The sequence below is a fragment of the Petaurus breviceps genome, unplaced genomic scaffold (genome assembly GCF_028583685.1).
Source record: "Petaurus breviceps papuanus isolate PSGF00001 unplaced genomic scaffold, PetGlider_PUasm1.0 175, whole genome shotgun sequence".
In the NCBI taxonomy this organism is placed as follows: Eukaryota; Metazoa; Chordata; class Mammalia; order Diprotodontia; family Petauridae; genus Petaurus; species Petaurus breviceps.
The window spans coordinates 5,435,548-5,451,463 of NW_027185764.1; the positions used below are offsets into that span (position 1 = coordinate 5,435,548).

General features: G+C 41.0%; 1 protein-coding gene across 1 annotated transcript in view; it reads left to right on the forward strand.

Moving 5' to 3' along the window:
- GABBR2 (gamma-aminobutyric acid type B receptor subunit 2) overlaps positions 1-15,916 on the forward strand; it is an 861,105-nt gene that overhangs the window by 653,310 nt on the left and 191,879 nt on the right. Inside the window, exons 9-11 of the mRNA XM_069084611.1 lie at positions 7,727-7,807; positions 11,595-11,745; positions 13,986-14,118. Coding sequence (XP_068940712.1) covers positions 7,727-7,807; positions 11,595-11,745; positions 13,986-14,118 — 365 coding nt within the window. The remainder of the gene's footprint in view (positions 1-7,726; positions 7,808-11,594; positions 11,746-13,985; positions 14,119-15,916) is intronic.

Below are 15,916 nucleotides of genomic sequence, written 5' to 3' on the forward strand. Positions count from 1 at the left end.
AAATAGTACATAAAGGTGAGTTGTTTTTATTATCGTTCCCACTACTTTCACCAAGGCTTTGTTTTATCCAATAAGCCCAAATATTCTCCCACTTTAACAAGTTCAAATAGGCCCAACTACCCTAGAAGACAGTGGGAAGAAAGATCTGAATAGGGGAAGGGCGTGGTCAAAAGCTCTCTGTGAAAATTATTTATGTTTCGACCCCGTGTCCAATACATCCCCCTGTACTATGCTATGTGAGGCTTGAGCACCGCTGGTTCTGTTTCACCATGTCATTGACAGCTATGCCCTTGAGCCTTCTTCTCTTCTCTCCGGGGTACCTGAGGTAGTGATCATGAACCCCCGACATTTAGGAGTAATGAACCATTTGGAGTGTTTGCACATGAACAGGAGAATGATTAGGAGAATTAGCACAATCCACACAAGTAGGTAACTTGGAAGAGGGAGCCACTCTGGGGAGGAAGATGATAAGTTAGTTCAGTTTTGGGCATGCTGAATTTGAGAGGCAGTTGGGGATGCAGGACTGGAGCTCCATACTGAGGATAGGCTCTAGAACTGTCCAGAGTGTCTGATAGGTATAGATCCATCTTGGAGCTGGCTCAGTTACCGATTCCTGCTTACACCAATCAATCAACAAGCATTTATTAAACAGCACTATGTATTTATTAAGCACCACTCTATTCCAGACACTGCTTTAGGCTTTTGGAGCGCAAAGATCAAGTGAAACAGTGCCTACCCTCAAGGAGCTTACTTTCTAAGTGAGACAACAACCCATGCCTACATAAGTGCAAACAGGATATGTGCAAAATAGACACCAGGGGGTTTGGAGGAGGAAGGCATTAGCATCTGCATGATCAGAAAAGACTCGAATGAATAACTGAAAAAGCGCTTTTTAAGCATTTATATGCTTATATGGCAGGAACTATGCTAATTTCCAGGAATACAAATAGAAAATTAACATAGTCCCAGCATTCAAGGAGTTCACAGTGGAATTGGAAGAGACAACACTTATGGAAGCATTTGGCTGTAGGTCATTTGGAAAGACTAGTGGTATTCACCTGCAGGGCAAATGGCAAGAGTCTTCAGGTTGCATCAGGAGGCAGATGACAGTTCCTGGGGTTTGAGAGAGCATCATGGTAACGCTGCAGATGGTAAAGCCTTTTGGTCCACCAGCGTATCAGGACTACAGCTCAACTCCTTGGCCATGCCCTCCAAGCCAAAGTAGGGATGTGCTGAGGGCATAGCCCACTACCATTTTGAAGGGAACAGGAAGCCCAAGGGTTAGAGTAGATCAGGAACTATTAGTTCTGTCCCACAGGAGTGGGGATGGAGCAAAGGGGAAGAGAACATTGACAGAAAGGTGGGAAGGAAAGGCTGCCTTCAGTGCCTGCTCCTGCTGGGCCCCTGGTCCTATATCTGGGACACAGATGCAGGGGGAGATCCTGCTTCACAGAGAGGATGATGCTAGAGCTGAGTCTCAAAGGAACGTGTGTGACGGAAGGAGTGACAGAATGAATTCCAGGAGGCTCATTCCTTAGGAATTGTCTCAGGAGAGTGATTACAGCAAATGACATGGGAACGATGCCATCCCAAGCGTTGCAGATCAAAATGCCTCTTGCCTTTTCTTTCTTGTTTTATCCTTAAGCTTGGTTTATAAGAAACTTGTTACATACAACCTTGTTGTTTGTTGTTCAGTTGTTTCAGTCATGTCCAACTTTTTATGACCCCATTTGAGGTTTTCCTGGCAGAGATACTGGAACAGCTTGCATTTCCTTCTCCAGCTCATTTTACAGATGAGGAAACTGAGGCAAACAGGGTAAAGTGACTTGCCCAGGGTCTCACAGCTAGAAAGAATCTGAGGCCAGATTTTAATTCAAGTCTTCCTAACTCCAGACCCAGTGCTCTATTTACTGCACTACTTAGCTGCCCCTTACCCACCAATTATTCAATGTTACTGTGATTTGACAATCCAAGAACTGTGGGGATGGGTGAGTCACCATGCCATGATCAGAGATGTGTCACCCAGTGAATTGGTAGGATACCAGCAAGCAGCATCCCTTTTCTGGCTTCTAATTATTCTGGGCTATTCTGCATATTTCATGTGATTTTGCCCTGCCACCAAAATAAATAAATAAAGGCTTCCTACATAGAGCAGTAGGAGTTCAACCTTTCCTTTCACATTAGCCCTTTAAAAGTCCAGTGTGAGGATTCTATAGCAGGGATTACCACTGGGTTTTGCTAATGTGACATTTGGAGAAATGGGCTTGACAGCACAGCATAACAGCAGGCCGGCATCCTATAGCATTCACCAAAAGGCATGGAATCTCTCTGTGAGGAGGAAGTTGTTGATGGAAGTTTCACTCTCCTCCTGAAAGTCAGAGGAACAAAGAGTCAGGACTGTGAATTACTAGACGTTGTTTCATGAAGTTTTCTGAATTTACTCTGGAGATATCCTGAATTCCAGGAAAAGTCAATGGATTTAAATCACCCTTAAACACCCTTTATACTATAACTTTAAAGCATCTTGTACCACTCTATGCTCCAGACCAAACTGGACCAGTCATTGTCCCCAGGCTCTTTCCCAGAATCCTTGCTTCTCTTTGCTCAGGCCTTTCTCCATGCTTAGAATGCTCTCCCTCCCTCATGCTTCTCCTCCCACTCCTCTCCTTCCTCCTCATCTTCCTCTCTGCCAGCTGAAATCCAATCCATCCACTCCCTTCTGACTGGAAAAAGGCAGTCAATCCCTGGTTTCACACTGCTGGTGTAGAGCCTAGCCTCCAATATCATAACCTGCCACTTCTGGCCACCACATGTGGAAGAAAAAGCAAATGGCACTGAGATCATGGAATCTGGAAAAGTAAACTAAATTCTCCATCTGATTATCTGGGGAGGAGAAAGGAAAAAACCTCTATCTTGCTACAGGTATTAAAACTGTTGTCCACAGAAAAATAGCCGCCTGTGCTTTGACATATCAAGAGAGATCCCCAAATTATGCATAAATTCCGGGAAGGTTTGGATTCTAAATTAAGAGAAGTAGAATGAGTTTAATTCAGTTCAGCCAACATGTATTAAACGCTTACTGTGCAGAGAGCTCTATGTTGAGGTGCTGAGGGAGATACAAAATGTAAATAAGACATAGTCTCTGACCCCATGGACCTTTACAATCTAAAAGAAGAATAACACACATACATATAGTTATTATGGCCTTCTCAGGGAGGGGAGGATGGGGAGGGAGAGAGAGAATTTGGAATTGAAAACTTTAAAAAACAAATGTTAAAAATGTTTGTTTATATGTAATTGAGAAAAAATAAAAATTCAAAAAAAAGAAACTCAAAACCAAAAAAATAGTCACTACGTATATCAGCATCCATAATGTCCTTAATGTGGTTATACCCTCTGACGGCTCAAATCCCACCTCTCCCAATCCTCATTCTATGTAATTTTTTTTAGTGAATCAATGAAAGTTTGTTAATCATGTACTATTGCCCTATGACAAGCAACTAGGTTGCCTATTGGATAGGGCACCAGTCCTGGAGTGAGGAAGACTCATCTTCCTGAGTTCAAATCTAGCCTCAGACACGTACCAGTTGTGTGACCCTGGGCAAGTCACTTAACACTACTTGCCTCAGTATAATCATCTGTAAAATAAGCTGGAGAAGGAAATTCTAAAGCACTCCAGCATCTTTGCCAAGAAAGCCCCAAAATGGGATCACAAAGAGTTGGACACAACTGAAAATGACCCAACAACAATTGGCCTACCGTGTCTAAAGAGCACCTAGGATGAAGCATGTTACTCACCTCCCAGCAGAGATGTGATGGACTCAAGGTACGGAAAGAGACCTGCATTTTTGGACATGGTCACTATGTGGATCTGCTCGATTCTGCTTCTTTATTACAAGGGAGGTTTTTTCCTCTGTTTTTAATTAGAGGATGCAAAAGGGCAGAAAGGTGAATAGCAACAGTAATAGCCCCCCCAAAAAAAAACAAGTCCATTTGGACACTTCTTTTAATGTACAGAAGAGAAAAGAAGAAAACAGATAAGCAGGAAAGTTTTAAAAGTATTAAGTTGAATTTATTATATATCTTTTTTTAAAGCAACCAGTATGGAACAGAGATTCATAATTTCCTATACAATCCTCCTTTTTGTTCTGTTGTATGTATGGAAATGTCCTTTTTTATGTTTAAGTTCAGAATTTAAAAGCTAAAAATATTTTAAAGCACCTACCATGTACTAGCTGTTGTGCTAAGTAGGGCTGTGAGTACAAAGAACAATATAATCTCTACTCACAAGGAATGTACATTCAAATGAGGAAGACAACAAGGACATAGATAATAAATATAATGAGAATAAATTCAAATAAATATAAGGCAATTTAGGAGAGAAGGCAGTGGGAAAGGAGTCATTGGGAAAGGCTTCGTGTAGAAGATGGTGCTGATAGAGGAAGAGAAGGATTCTATGAGGTCAAGTGGAAGAAGGATGACCAGCATGAAGACATGGAGAGAGGAGATGTGAGGTCATCTGTGAAGAAGGGAAAGACCAGCTCTGCTGCACTACTGTAATGGAAATGCAGATTTAAAGATCTTCCCTGCCCCTAGGCTAACGTGCACCTGGAGCCTGGGGTGGGAGGCTTGTTTTTCAGTAGATACTTTTTGATTGGCCAGTGGGTCAATAAGGTTGTTACATTCTCTGAGCCAGGAGAAGGCTATATAAGCCCTGATGTGTAGCTTTGTTGCGGGACTCACTTTGAGAAGTGTTCTGTGATTTGATCTGAATTCTGGGAAGCCGTTGTTGAGAGTCCCCCGGCTTTGAAAAACCCAGAATGTGGAAACCCAGATGTTGACTGGGTATGGATGTAATGGTTGGACAGTTTGGAAATCTGTCTACTTGATGTTTCTGTCTTGATAATTATGCATGTATACTTTGAGATTCAGGGTGCTGACCTTTTCTCCTGAATAAGGTAAACGATATATGTCTGACTGATTAAAGTAAGCTTGTTAACCCATTTTGAGTTGCTTTCCTTTAGCAAAGCAGATCCAAGAACCTGTGGTAGCTGCAAACCCTGAGGACGCTTGGGGTGCTTGCTGCTACAACTACAGATGTAGGAAAGGGATTACTGTCCAGTGAAGCTGGAAGGATGAGCTGGGCTCAGGTTGTGAGGAGTTTTAAAAATTAAACAGGAGTTTACATTTTATCCTAGAGACAATATGGACCCAGTGGAGCTGTTTAAGAGTCAGATCTCAGCTGAAGGAAAATCACTTTGGCAGGAATGGGCAAGATAGATCTGAGTCTCCAGCTCCATAGAGAGAGTCCACCCAGTGTAGCAGAGGCCTTCCTCCAGGTCTTTTACCAGAGTTGCACTGAGGTCATTCATTGGCTATCATCTCACACAAACTACCCCCTCAACCCACTTCCTTTTCTGATCATGTATATCCTGGATGAAACTTTTTCTTCCACTTGTTGAAGGCAAATCATCATTGGTAATACACTACAGTCTTCTACGCACACTACATCTCTCCGTTGCTCATGGGAAAGCTAGACTCTTCAGAGATTACAGTTACAATATTGATTGATTGTAAGAGCTAGGAAATATATTAGAGAATTTAAGTCCTGGAGATTACAAATAACAATTTTGTAAAATTGTACACAGTAACAATAACATTATGTGATGATCAACTATAATTGACTTAGTTCTTCTTAGCAATAAAATGATCAGAGACAATTCCAAAAGACTCATGATGGAAAATGCCATCCACATCCAGAGAAAGAACTATGAGTCTGAAAGCAGATTGAAGCAAACTATTTTCACTTTTTTTTTTTGGGGGGGGGGGAAGGTTGTGGGGTTTTTTCCTTTTGTTTGATTTCTTCTTTCACAATATTACTAATGTGGAAATATGTTTTACAATTACACATGTATAACCTATATCAGATTGCCTGCCATCTTGGAAAGGGGAAGGGGAGGGAGGGAGAAAAATTTGGAACTCAAACTCTTTCAAAAAATGAATGTTGAGAATTGTCTTTACATGTAATTGGAAAAAATAAAGTACTATTAATTTTTTTTAAATAAAGCAATTATCATAAAGACAACTTTGAAAGACTTAGTAACTAATAAATGCAATGGCCAGTCATGATTTCAGAGAACTCATTATGAAACACACTAGCTACCTCCTGACAGAGAGATGATGGACTCAGAGTTCAGGGTGAAACATATTTTTTTGACATGTCTAATGTGGGAATCTATTTTACTTGACTATACGCGTTTGTGATAAGAGTTTTATTTTTCTTGCTTTCTCAGTGGAGAAAAGGGAGGAAGGGAGGGAGATGGGAAAGAAAAGGAGGACTTTTTTGATAGAAAAAATAAAATTTAATTAAATTATTTAAATAGAGATTAAAGTATTGCATAATTCATATCCATAAAATATCACTGGAAAAATACTGATGTTAAAAAGATGAGGTTTTTTTCCTTTGTTTCGGCAGGTTGCATAGGATAGTTGAAAACACTATGCAATTTGCCAAATGCAGTCCTATTAAATTCTGGAACTAGCTTACTGTCCATATGTAATATCCTTCTAAGATCTATGCAGTGATGAACCAATTTGATGGGCTGCTCATACAACTGAATATTAAAATCAGCACTTTTAATAATAATAACAGTAATAATAATAACTCACATTTCTATAGCATTTCAGGGTTTTATAAAGCACTTTTCCCCTGAAGTGGGAAATATGAGTTTTATTATCACCAAGTGACAAATGAGAAAAATTGAGGACCAGAGAGTTTATGCCTTACCTCTGGCCACATAGCAAAGAAGCATGAAAACTAGGTCTCAAACCCAGGTCTCTTGACCCCAAGACTAAAATATACAATATGTGAATTAAATAGTGCAAAATGCTATATGAAGTTCCAAGGGGAAAAGGACAATTTGCTGAAGGAGATAGCCTTTGAGGTGAGCCTTTAAAAAAGGGCAGGAATTCAGCTAGTGAAGAGGTAGGCCATTCCAAGCACAAGGAGTGAGATGAACAAATGCACCTTCTTACCTTGAAAAACAAGATGCTGGCATGGAAAGAGCATGGGGTTTGGCATCAGAGACATAGGTTTGATTCCCAACTATTCTATTAGTACCTGTATCATTTGGTGTACATCATTTCATCTCTGGGCCTCAGTTTCTTTGCCTGAAAAATAAGGAGGAGAGATTAGATGAGTCCATTCTAGCTCCAAATTTTATAAACCTGTGAAAGATGCAGAGGCAAGAAAGCACAAGGGTGGGTAGTGTTTGTGTGGGTGTGTTTGTGTTCAGGGTGCAAAGTTGCCAAGGACCAGACAGCTCATTCTGTGTATAAGGATGTGGCCTGCCTATCACAAAGAGAGATGATGGAGCATAGAATGGGAGGAAATGGATATAAATTGGCTTCACACATAAAGAAGGGCATTAAAGCAGGGGATGAAGATCTTAGACAGTTGGGAAAGTACCATAGGTCTCCGAGAAGTGGAGTGGCTTGGTCAGCATGACTAATTAAGCAAAGGACAATGGCTATATCCATAGACGTTGGGGATTGAGTGGAAGGGGTTATGTTCAAGAATTAGAAAGATTGGGAAAGAGAGAACAGAACAGGGATCTGGCCTCCATCTGTGGCAGATGGTGAAAAGAGTAAATGGAAAAAGACATCTTAGCAAGCTAATAAAAAAAGGAGAACTCGATCTAATCCACCCTTATTGTTTGTTCTACAGATAGTAGTGAAGTGAAGGTGGGAGAATACAATGCTGTGGCTGACACATTGGAAATCATCAATGACACCATCAGGTTTCAAGGTAGGATGAGTTTCTGGAATTTCAATCAAAGAGTGGTGTGATATTGTGTAAACATCCCCAGTAACACAGGGGCACATGTTACAGAATAATAATGGCTAGCATGTCTATAGTGCCTACTATGTGCCAGGAACTGTGTAATCTCTCTGGTCCTAGGCAACTCTCTAAAACTATAAGTTACAGGTGGAGGTGCCAATCTTCAGCCATGGAGGGAGTTTCTATACCTGGAGTTCCTTACACTGATGAAATCACAAGTTCAGACCAAAAAAATCCAAAACAAAATGTCATTTATACGTAAGTCTCAGAAACAAACTGCTAAGAGGCTTTTCACTGATCCTCAAGTCAGAAATCAGATTTGGGGAAGACGCTATCAGGTTTCAAGATAGGATGGGTGACTTTAGAACCAAGTGGAGAGGAACAGTGTGACATTTTGTATTGATCTCTAAAAACCCAACATCACTTGGGAAAGGAAGGGGGAAGAGATTGAGCATTTATATGGTACCTATTATGTGCCAAACATGATGCTAAGGGCTTTGCAAATATTTCATTTGATCCTTACAATGACCCTGAAAGATAGGTGCTGTGATGATCCCTATTTTACAATTGAGGAAACTGAAGCAGACAGAGGTTAAGTGACTTGCCCAGGGTCACACAACTAGTAAGTATCTGAGACTGGATTTGAATTCAGGTCTTCCTAAATCCAGGCCTAGCATCCTATTCACTGCACCAGCATATGGTGCATAGTATGCCACAGTATGCCACTTGACATAGTACTTTGTGTTTCCGTGGATGATAGAAATATCCATTCTTTGCACATGGAAAGTGATTTATATCAGGCCATTTGGGAGCATGGCCTGCATCAAGGCAAGGGGGCAGCCTGCTGTCCAGAGTCCTGGAGAGACCATGGGGCTTGGAGTCAGTGAGCATACAAGTCAGCTGAGTCTTTCCTAAAGCTGAGCTAAGCCCAGGCTGGAGATGGCTCATTTGAGGACCACAGAGAAGGAAGAAATGAATCACAATTGTTCATGCTCCCTAAAGAAGGTTTGCAGGACAGAAAGGTAAAATTCCAATTTCCACAGACAATGTCTAAAATGCACTATTTCCCCAAATAGTATTTGGGGACCATTTCCCCAAATTATTCTTGCGTGCACAAAGTATTTTCTATTCTGATGCTACCTGGGTTATTTAACTTATTTTCTGTATTGTTTAGCCTATTAACTTTTTATTTAATCTAAGTTATTTTGTCATATTACTTAGTTTCATTCACAGGACTTACCCTTTGGATATGCTCAGAGAAACATGCAAAGGAAAGCCCCCTCTATCACAGCCAGAGCCAGACACTGGTACGCCTTTGGCAAGGTGTGAAGCTTGTGTTCCCACCATGTGAAAAGTACATCTCTTGTCTGTTACAGTATACCATAGGATTCTAGCTTTTACCCTAACACACATAGCTTGGAGAATGGGCTTTTCCTAGTATGAAAAAATGTCCATTTCTTCAAAAAGCCATATTTCAAAGTGTCCCACGCCATGTGGTGCCCTAGGAAGCTGCCCCCATTGCCCACCAAGCACGCAAAAAGCATTGTCTTCCTCCAGTTGCCATCAACAAGCCACACATTAGCCTTGTAGCATTTTGACCATATGTCATTTGTAACTATGCTATCTTCCTCAAGGTCCTTTTCCAACCTTAACACCACTGGCCAGCCTTTAAACAACATTAAAATTTTAGAACAAGTCAATGACCAGGCTAGGAACTTAGTCTTAATTCCCCATTCAGGACCTAAAATGTGCAATTTGCTCTTCAGCTATTGAGAACTCTAGGGATATATTTACACATGGAAAAAGCCCAGAGTATAGAACACACAACCCCAGGGATTGTTCACAATCTGCATTTATTGAATTTCAATTTAAAATTGTTCATTGTTTTGTAAAGGCAAAGCAGAGCCCTCTGGAGAGTGATCTCTTTGATTTTGTTTTTTTAATATAGAAGTGACTGAGCTTAGGGGAAGGAAGTTCTAAAAAGAGTTCATTCTGGAGAATGTTTCTTTTTCTTTTTTCTTTAATCTTATAGGATGATAGCAGCTTCTTTTTATAACCCTTCATTAAAGCAATTACTTCAGGGGTAAAGGGATATATATAAGACTTCTTCCTAGAGATCTTATTTTCATTGAGGAACATCGCGCATCCCATTCAGCCTGGCCCTATACTTTCATGGAATTCTCCTATGATCTAACTGGGAACCCAATGCATACCTGTGCTCCCTCCCTTCTGATTACCCATTCTAAATAACAACCCTCTCCCAAATCACTGACCAAAGGCCTTACCTCCACCCAGCTTCCACTGTCTTGGATTTAGGCCACAGATAGTGATGAGGGATAGCTCCCAATAGGTTCAGCAGGAACTCTGATCTTATCTAAGACCAGAAAACCTGCAATAGCGTCTGGAAAGAATTCAAGGTCTCAGGCTTAACTGGAGTGAGAGTTGTAGAAGTTTATTTTTACACTTCGTAGAAGCGGGCATGAGTCTTTAGGGGACCTGCAAGTGAGAGGGGTACAGGCTTTTACTTTTAAAGGGTAGGGCTTCCATTGTCAGGGCTGACCGGATGGATGTAAGGGACCTCAGTGCATAGAAAAAAGTTAGGGCTGACTGAGAGGAACTTGTGACTTCAGTGCATAGATAGTTTTACTTGGAGATGAGATTTGGGCCAGACCTGAGGAGACATGAGGAGATTAGGCTCAGAGTTCAGATAGAGGCAAGGGGCAGAGTTTGAGGCTGGGAAAGGGAAAGTGGAAAAGTTTGGAAAGGGAAAGCTGGGAAAGGGAAAGTTTGAGGCTGGGAAAGTGATTTTACAGACTGGTTTTACAAATTGATTTAGACCCCAGGTACCCCATCATTAGCTTTTAGAATCATTCACACCCAACCAGTTAACCAAAAATGGCCAATGACTGCTGGCCTGGTCCTCATGCTATAGCCACCCTATAACTGGCAATGGCCCTGATGCAGTGAATGAACTTGACCTTTCTAAGGATAGTTCATGGGAGGAAAAGACTAGTCTGGCTGAGAGTGATCAGGAAAGACACTTTTCACATGTAATTGGGCTTTACTGGACTTCAGTGACTACAGGAGAGAATGAGGCTGATGACCTTGTGCAGCTCTGCCTCATTTAAATCCAATTTGCACTCAGTCAAGACATCCTCTGGTAATGTCACTGATCCTCTCCTAGAACAAAGGACAAACCACAACAGCCCACCCTTGGACTTCTGGCCTTTTTGTTCTGGTTTGTAAATTGGTGTAGGGAACTGCAAGTAAGGGACACTCTCCAGCAATGCAGAATAGAATCTTCTCTGCACTGTATAGTTCAGAGCCGCCTGGGGCATGTGTCAGAGGCAGGATTTGAAGCCTTGTTTTCCTAACTCTAGGACCAGCTCCTAATCCACTAAGCCATATAATTTAATGACTTAATTTTGAATTTGCATACTACTATCACACCAAACTTAAGAGGATGGGGGGAGCATTACTAATACTTAAGAATATCTTATATAATTAATTGTGAATTTTATTTTTTTTAACTGAGGGGAGAAAGACAAAAGGAAGGAGGGAGGGAAAGAAGGAAGGAAGAAGGAAGGAAGGAAGGAAGGCAGCCTTAGGTGTGGTCTGGCTGGGATAGAATCCTCAGTATTCAAAGCCACAGTTGTTGTTTTGCCTGTGTTCGACACAATGACAATAATAAATAACGCTCAGAGGAAATCAATGTGTGTTTTGCTTAAGCTGATTTTTCTCATTGACCTTTCAGGTTCAGAACCTCCAAAAGACAAAACAATCATCCAAGAACAGCTGCGGGAGATCTCCCTTCCTCTTTACAGCATTCTCTCTGCCCTCACAATCCTAGGAATGATCATGGCCAGCGCCTTTCTCTTCTTTAACATCAAAAACAGAAACCAGAAGTAAGCCATTCATTTGCACCCTGCACCTAATGTTCCCTACGCTGATGTGCTACTTTTAGAGAGACTAAAATTTACCAGTGTGAGCCATCAGGCTCCCCATCTGTAAAATGGGCATAATAACATGCAACCTACCTTCGAGGGTAGTTGTAAACAGAATGCTAAAGTAATAGAAATGTAAAAGAGTATGTTCATTATCAATATGATTAAAGTCTTTCTCTGCATGTTGTATCCTGAAGATTCAATAGGTATTCCTTCAGGAGAGTAGAGGGCTAGGGGGTGTACCCAGTAGGGTACAGTAGGTACTTCTCATTGTGAGAAGAGGCCATAAGGGTCAGCTATCCCAATCCCCCTCATTTGACAGATGAAGAAACAAATCTCAGGAAGAAGTGACTTGCCCAAGGTCACAAGCAATTTGAAGGCTGAGACTACAATACAGGATACCTAACTTCAAATCCAGGGCTCTCTCCACTCTACCACACTGCCTTTCCAAATTGAAGAGAACATTCACCCACAGAGAAAGTCACCCACTAGGGAAATCTGGCTAGTGCTATATGACAAACAAGGCCACATTTTAGGCTACAGATTTTTTTTAAATATAGTTCTTTAGTTTCCATGGAGAGTCTCTAAATCCAGTTTCCCTTCATGTTGGGGTTGGACGGTGGGTTGAGGAGGGAGGGTTGAGAGAGAAGAATGGAGTTGGGGAGGGGGAAGATCAGACTCTGCTATTCAAGGCAAGCTTCAGATTTTACAGGTGTCAGAATCATTCCTCATCTTCTAAATATGTGTTGGAGCCCTGAAGGGCACTGGCCTAGAACCCAATGTGAAGGCAGGCCTCACAGACACACCATATGATCAAGAACCAAGCAGGGGCAGCTGCTGTGTCCCCCACAGTGAAGCGTCATCTCTGAGGTTACCAAAGCTGTTGGAACCTACAAGATGAATCACTGCTTGATCCAGGAATAAACCTAACTCCAAGAGAGAATCTAGGGCGATGGCAGTGAATTTTCCCTTCTTCTTATATGAGAAAGGAAAAATTGTCTTAAAATTTTAGCAATTTGTTAACTCTTTGGTCCTAGATGAGAGACAAAAAGAGGTTCTCTTGAGTCCTAGAATATCAACTTTGAAAGGGTGCCCAGAGGTCACGTAGTCCAGTGAAGTGGGACTTTCCCCTCTGTCACCTCAACCCTAAGCAAATGGCCAGCCTGATTTTGCTGGAATACCTCCACTGACAGACATCTCACAAGCCACTGTTCCATTTTTGGACAGTTCTCTCAGTTAGGAAGTTTGGACAAGCCGTTGTTGTCACCATGTTTAATAGAAGACACACCAGACTGAAATGAACAGACCTAGGTTTGAGTCCCAGGGCTGTGAAAGTCACTCAGCTTCATTCATTATCAGTTTCCTCTCCTGATAAATGGGGATGATGATACATACCCTACTTACATCATAGGGTTGTTGTGAGGAAAGCACTTTAGAAACTGCAAAACAATATAAAAATATACCATTATTTTGTTGCTATTTGCCTTTATCTATGCCCATAATGTTTTCTAGCATGCCAGGGGGGAAATCAGGCAGCTAGGTGACACAGTGGATGGAGTGCTGAACCTGGAGTCAGGAAGACCTAAGTTCAAATGTGGCCTTGGACACTAGCTCGTGTGACCCTGGGCAAGTCACTTAATCCTGTTTCTTTCAGTTTCCTCACCTGTAAAATGAGCTGGAGAAGGAAATGGCAAACCCCTCCAGTGTCTTTACCAAGAAAACCCCAAAATAAGGTCAACAAAGAGTCAGACATGACCGAAAACAACTGAACAAGGAGGGAAATCAGTATTCCTATTTCCAATTTGCTGTTATTCGGTGAATTTTTTAATGTTTTCATTGTTTCTCTAAAAGTCTAGGAAGAATCAGAAAACGATAATCACTATGGTTCTAAATTCCTTTTTCCTAAGTAAATCTTTCCAAACCCTTCTTCAAGGACCAGAATAAGTCCCACCACACCTCAAAGGCCTTCCCTATTTACTGGATCTCCTTTCTATGAACTCTTTTTGTAGTCTATACCCTCTATTGAAGTTTTGCTTTATTACTGAACTATTTCTCCTCCTACCTAAGAATACACATCTTACCTTTTTTCCCTCATTACATAACACAGTATTGTACATGGCAGGCATTCAGCAAATGTGTATTGAGTGAATGAATGAATAAATTCCTGTCCTATTAAATGTATTATCTTTTTCTGTTGGTAGGCTAATAAAGATGTCCAGCCCTTACATGAACAACCTTATTATCCTCGGAGGAATGCTATCCTATGCATCTATTTTTCTTTTTGGCCTTGATGGATCCTTTGTATCTGAAAAAACATTTGAAACACTTTGCACTGTAAGTAACTTAAAATATTCTACCTGGATATGAATTATACAGTATAAAATTTTTTATGGTGAAAACATAAAATACAATAAAATATACCACTTATCCAGCAGTCAGTTTTGGAAAATCTAAGCCATTCAGTATGGAGTAATAAACCCAGAAGTGGAAAAGCCTCTGGATAATGATTTTTAAAAAAGAGTTGCTACAAAGTTCATGCACTTCTATAAAGAGAGGTATGGCATCATCACTTGACCTCAGCTTATTGACCTCCTGTGTATAAATTAAGTTTACTGATTTAAACAAGCTTCAACTGATAACTGACCCACTGAAAAGTGGCAGCAGATAGTGAAGATGCAGACAGAAGACTCACCAAGTACCAAAGCTATACATTAGCTTGGCAGAAATAGTGTAGGGGCAAACAGAGCTATACACCTCGGTATCCTGTGAGGCCATCCCAGGACACAATATAAAACAATATTTTGTAATCAACAATGGTTACTCTGAGTCATAAAGCAGAGATTTATTTGGAATGGCTAATAAGTAACAGTCTGGTCAAGCCTATGGACCTCTTCTCTGAATAATATTTTTAAATGCACAAAATAAAATACATAGGATTACAAAGGAAATCAATTTTACTGAATATACCTATCAGAAATCTAAAAAAAGCTTAAAATTAATTTTCAAAAAAATTATTGAAAATTTAAGGGGTAAGCTTCAGTTATATGCAAATTGTAGTCTCTTATTCAAGGGACAGCTAGAAGGTACAGTGAATAGAGTACTGGGCCTAAAGTTAGAAAAACTCATCTTTGTGAGTTCAGATCTGGCCTCAGATACTTACTAGCTGTGTGACCCTGGGCAAGTCACTTAACCCTGTTTACCTCAGTTTCCTTACCTATAAAATGAGCTAGAGAAGGAAATGCCAAATGACTCCAGTATCTTTGCCAAGAAAAGCCCAAATGAAGCCACAAAGTGAGACATAACTGAAAAAACAACTGAATAACAACAAATTGCCTCGTACCATGCTAAGCAAAGTGGGGAGGGTACAAGGAGAAGCAAATTACCGCTCCTTATCTTCAGGGGGCTCATATGGTAAAAAAAAAAAAGAGACAGCATTCGACTAACGATGTATTTACAGGATATAGACGGTGTAAGTGGCAGGTAACCCTAGTGGCTAGAGTAACTGCGAAAGACCTACAAAGATGAGATTCTAGGCTTAAAGGAACATTTAAGAGGTAGAGGTGAGGAAGGAGAAGGTCACAAGCATGGGCAAAAACAATGAAAAGGCCCCAAGTCAAGACCTGGAGCATAGAGAGAGGAGTATCATGTGTGAGGAGCAGCCGGCAGGCCAGAGTGGTGAATTAAAGCATCTTCTCTCATTGTGTAGTTCAGAGCTGCCTGGGGCACTGGGCCACTCATTCATAGCATGTGTCAGAGGCGGGATTTGAAGTCTTGTCTTCCTAACTCTAGGACCAACTCCTAATCCACTAAGCCATATAATTTAAAGACTTAATTTTGAATTTGCATACAACTATCACACCAAACATAAAGGAGTGGGGGGGAGCATTACTAATACTTAAGAATATTTTATACAGTTAATTGTGAATTTTATTTTTTTTAAACTGAGGGGAGAAAGAAGGAAGAAAGAAGGAAAAGAAAGCAAGAGGAAGGAGGGAGGGAGAAAGGAAGGAAGGGAGGGAGGAAGGAAGGAAGGAAAGGAGGGAGGGAGAAAGGAAGGGAGGAAGGAAGGAAGGAAGGAAGGAAGAAAGGAAGGAAGGAAGGAAGGAAGGAAGGAAGGAAGGAAGGAAGGAAG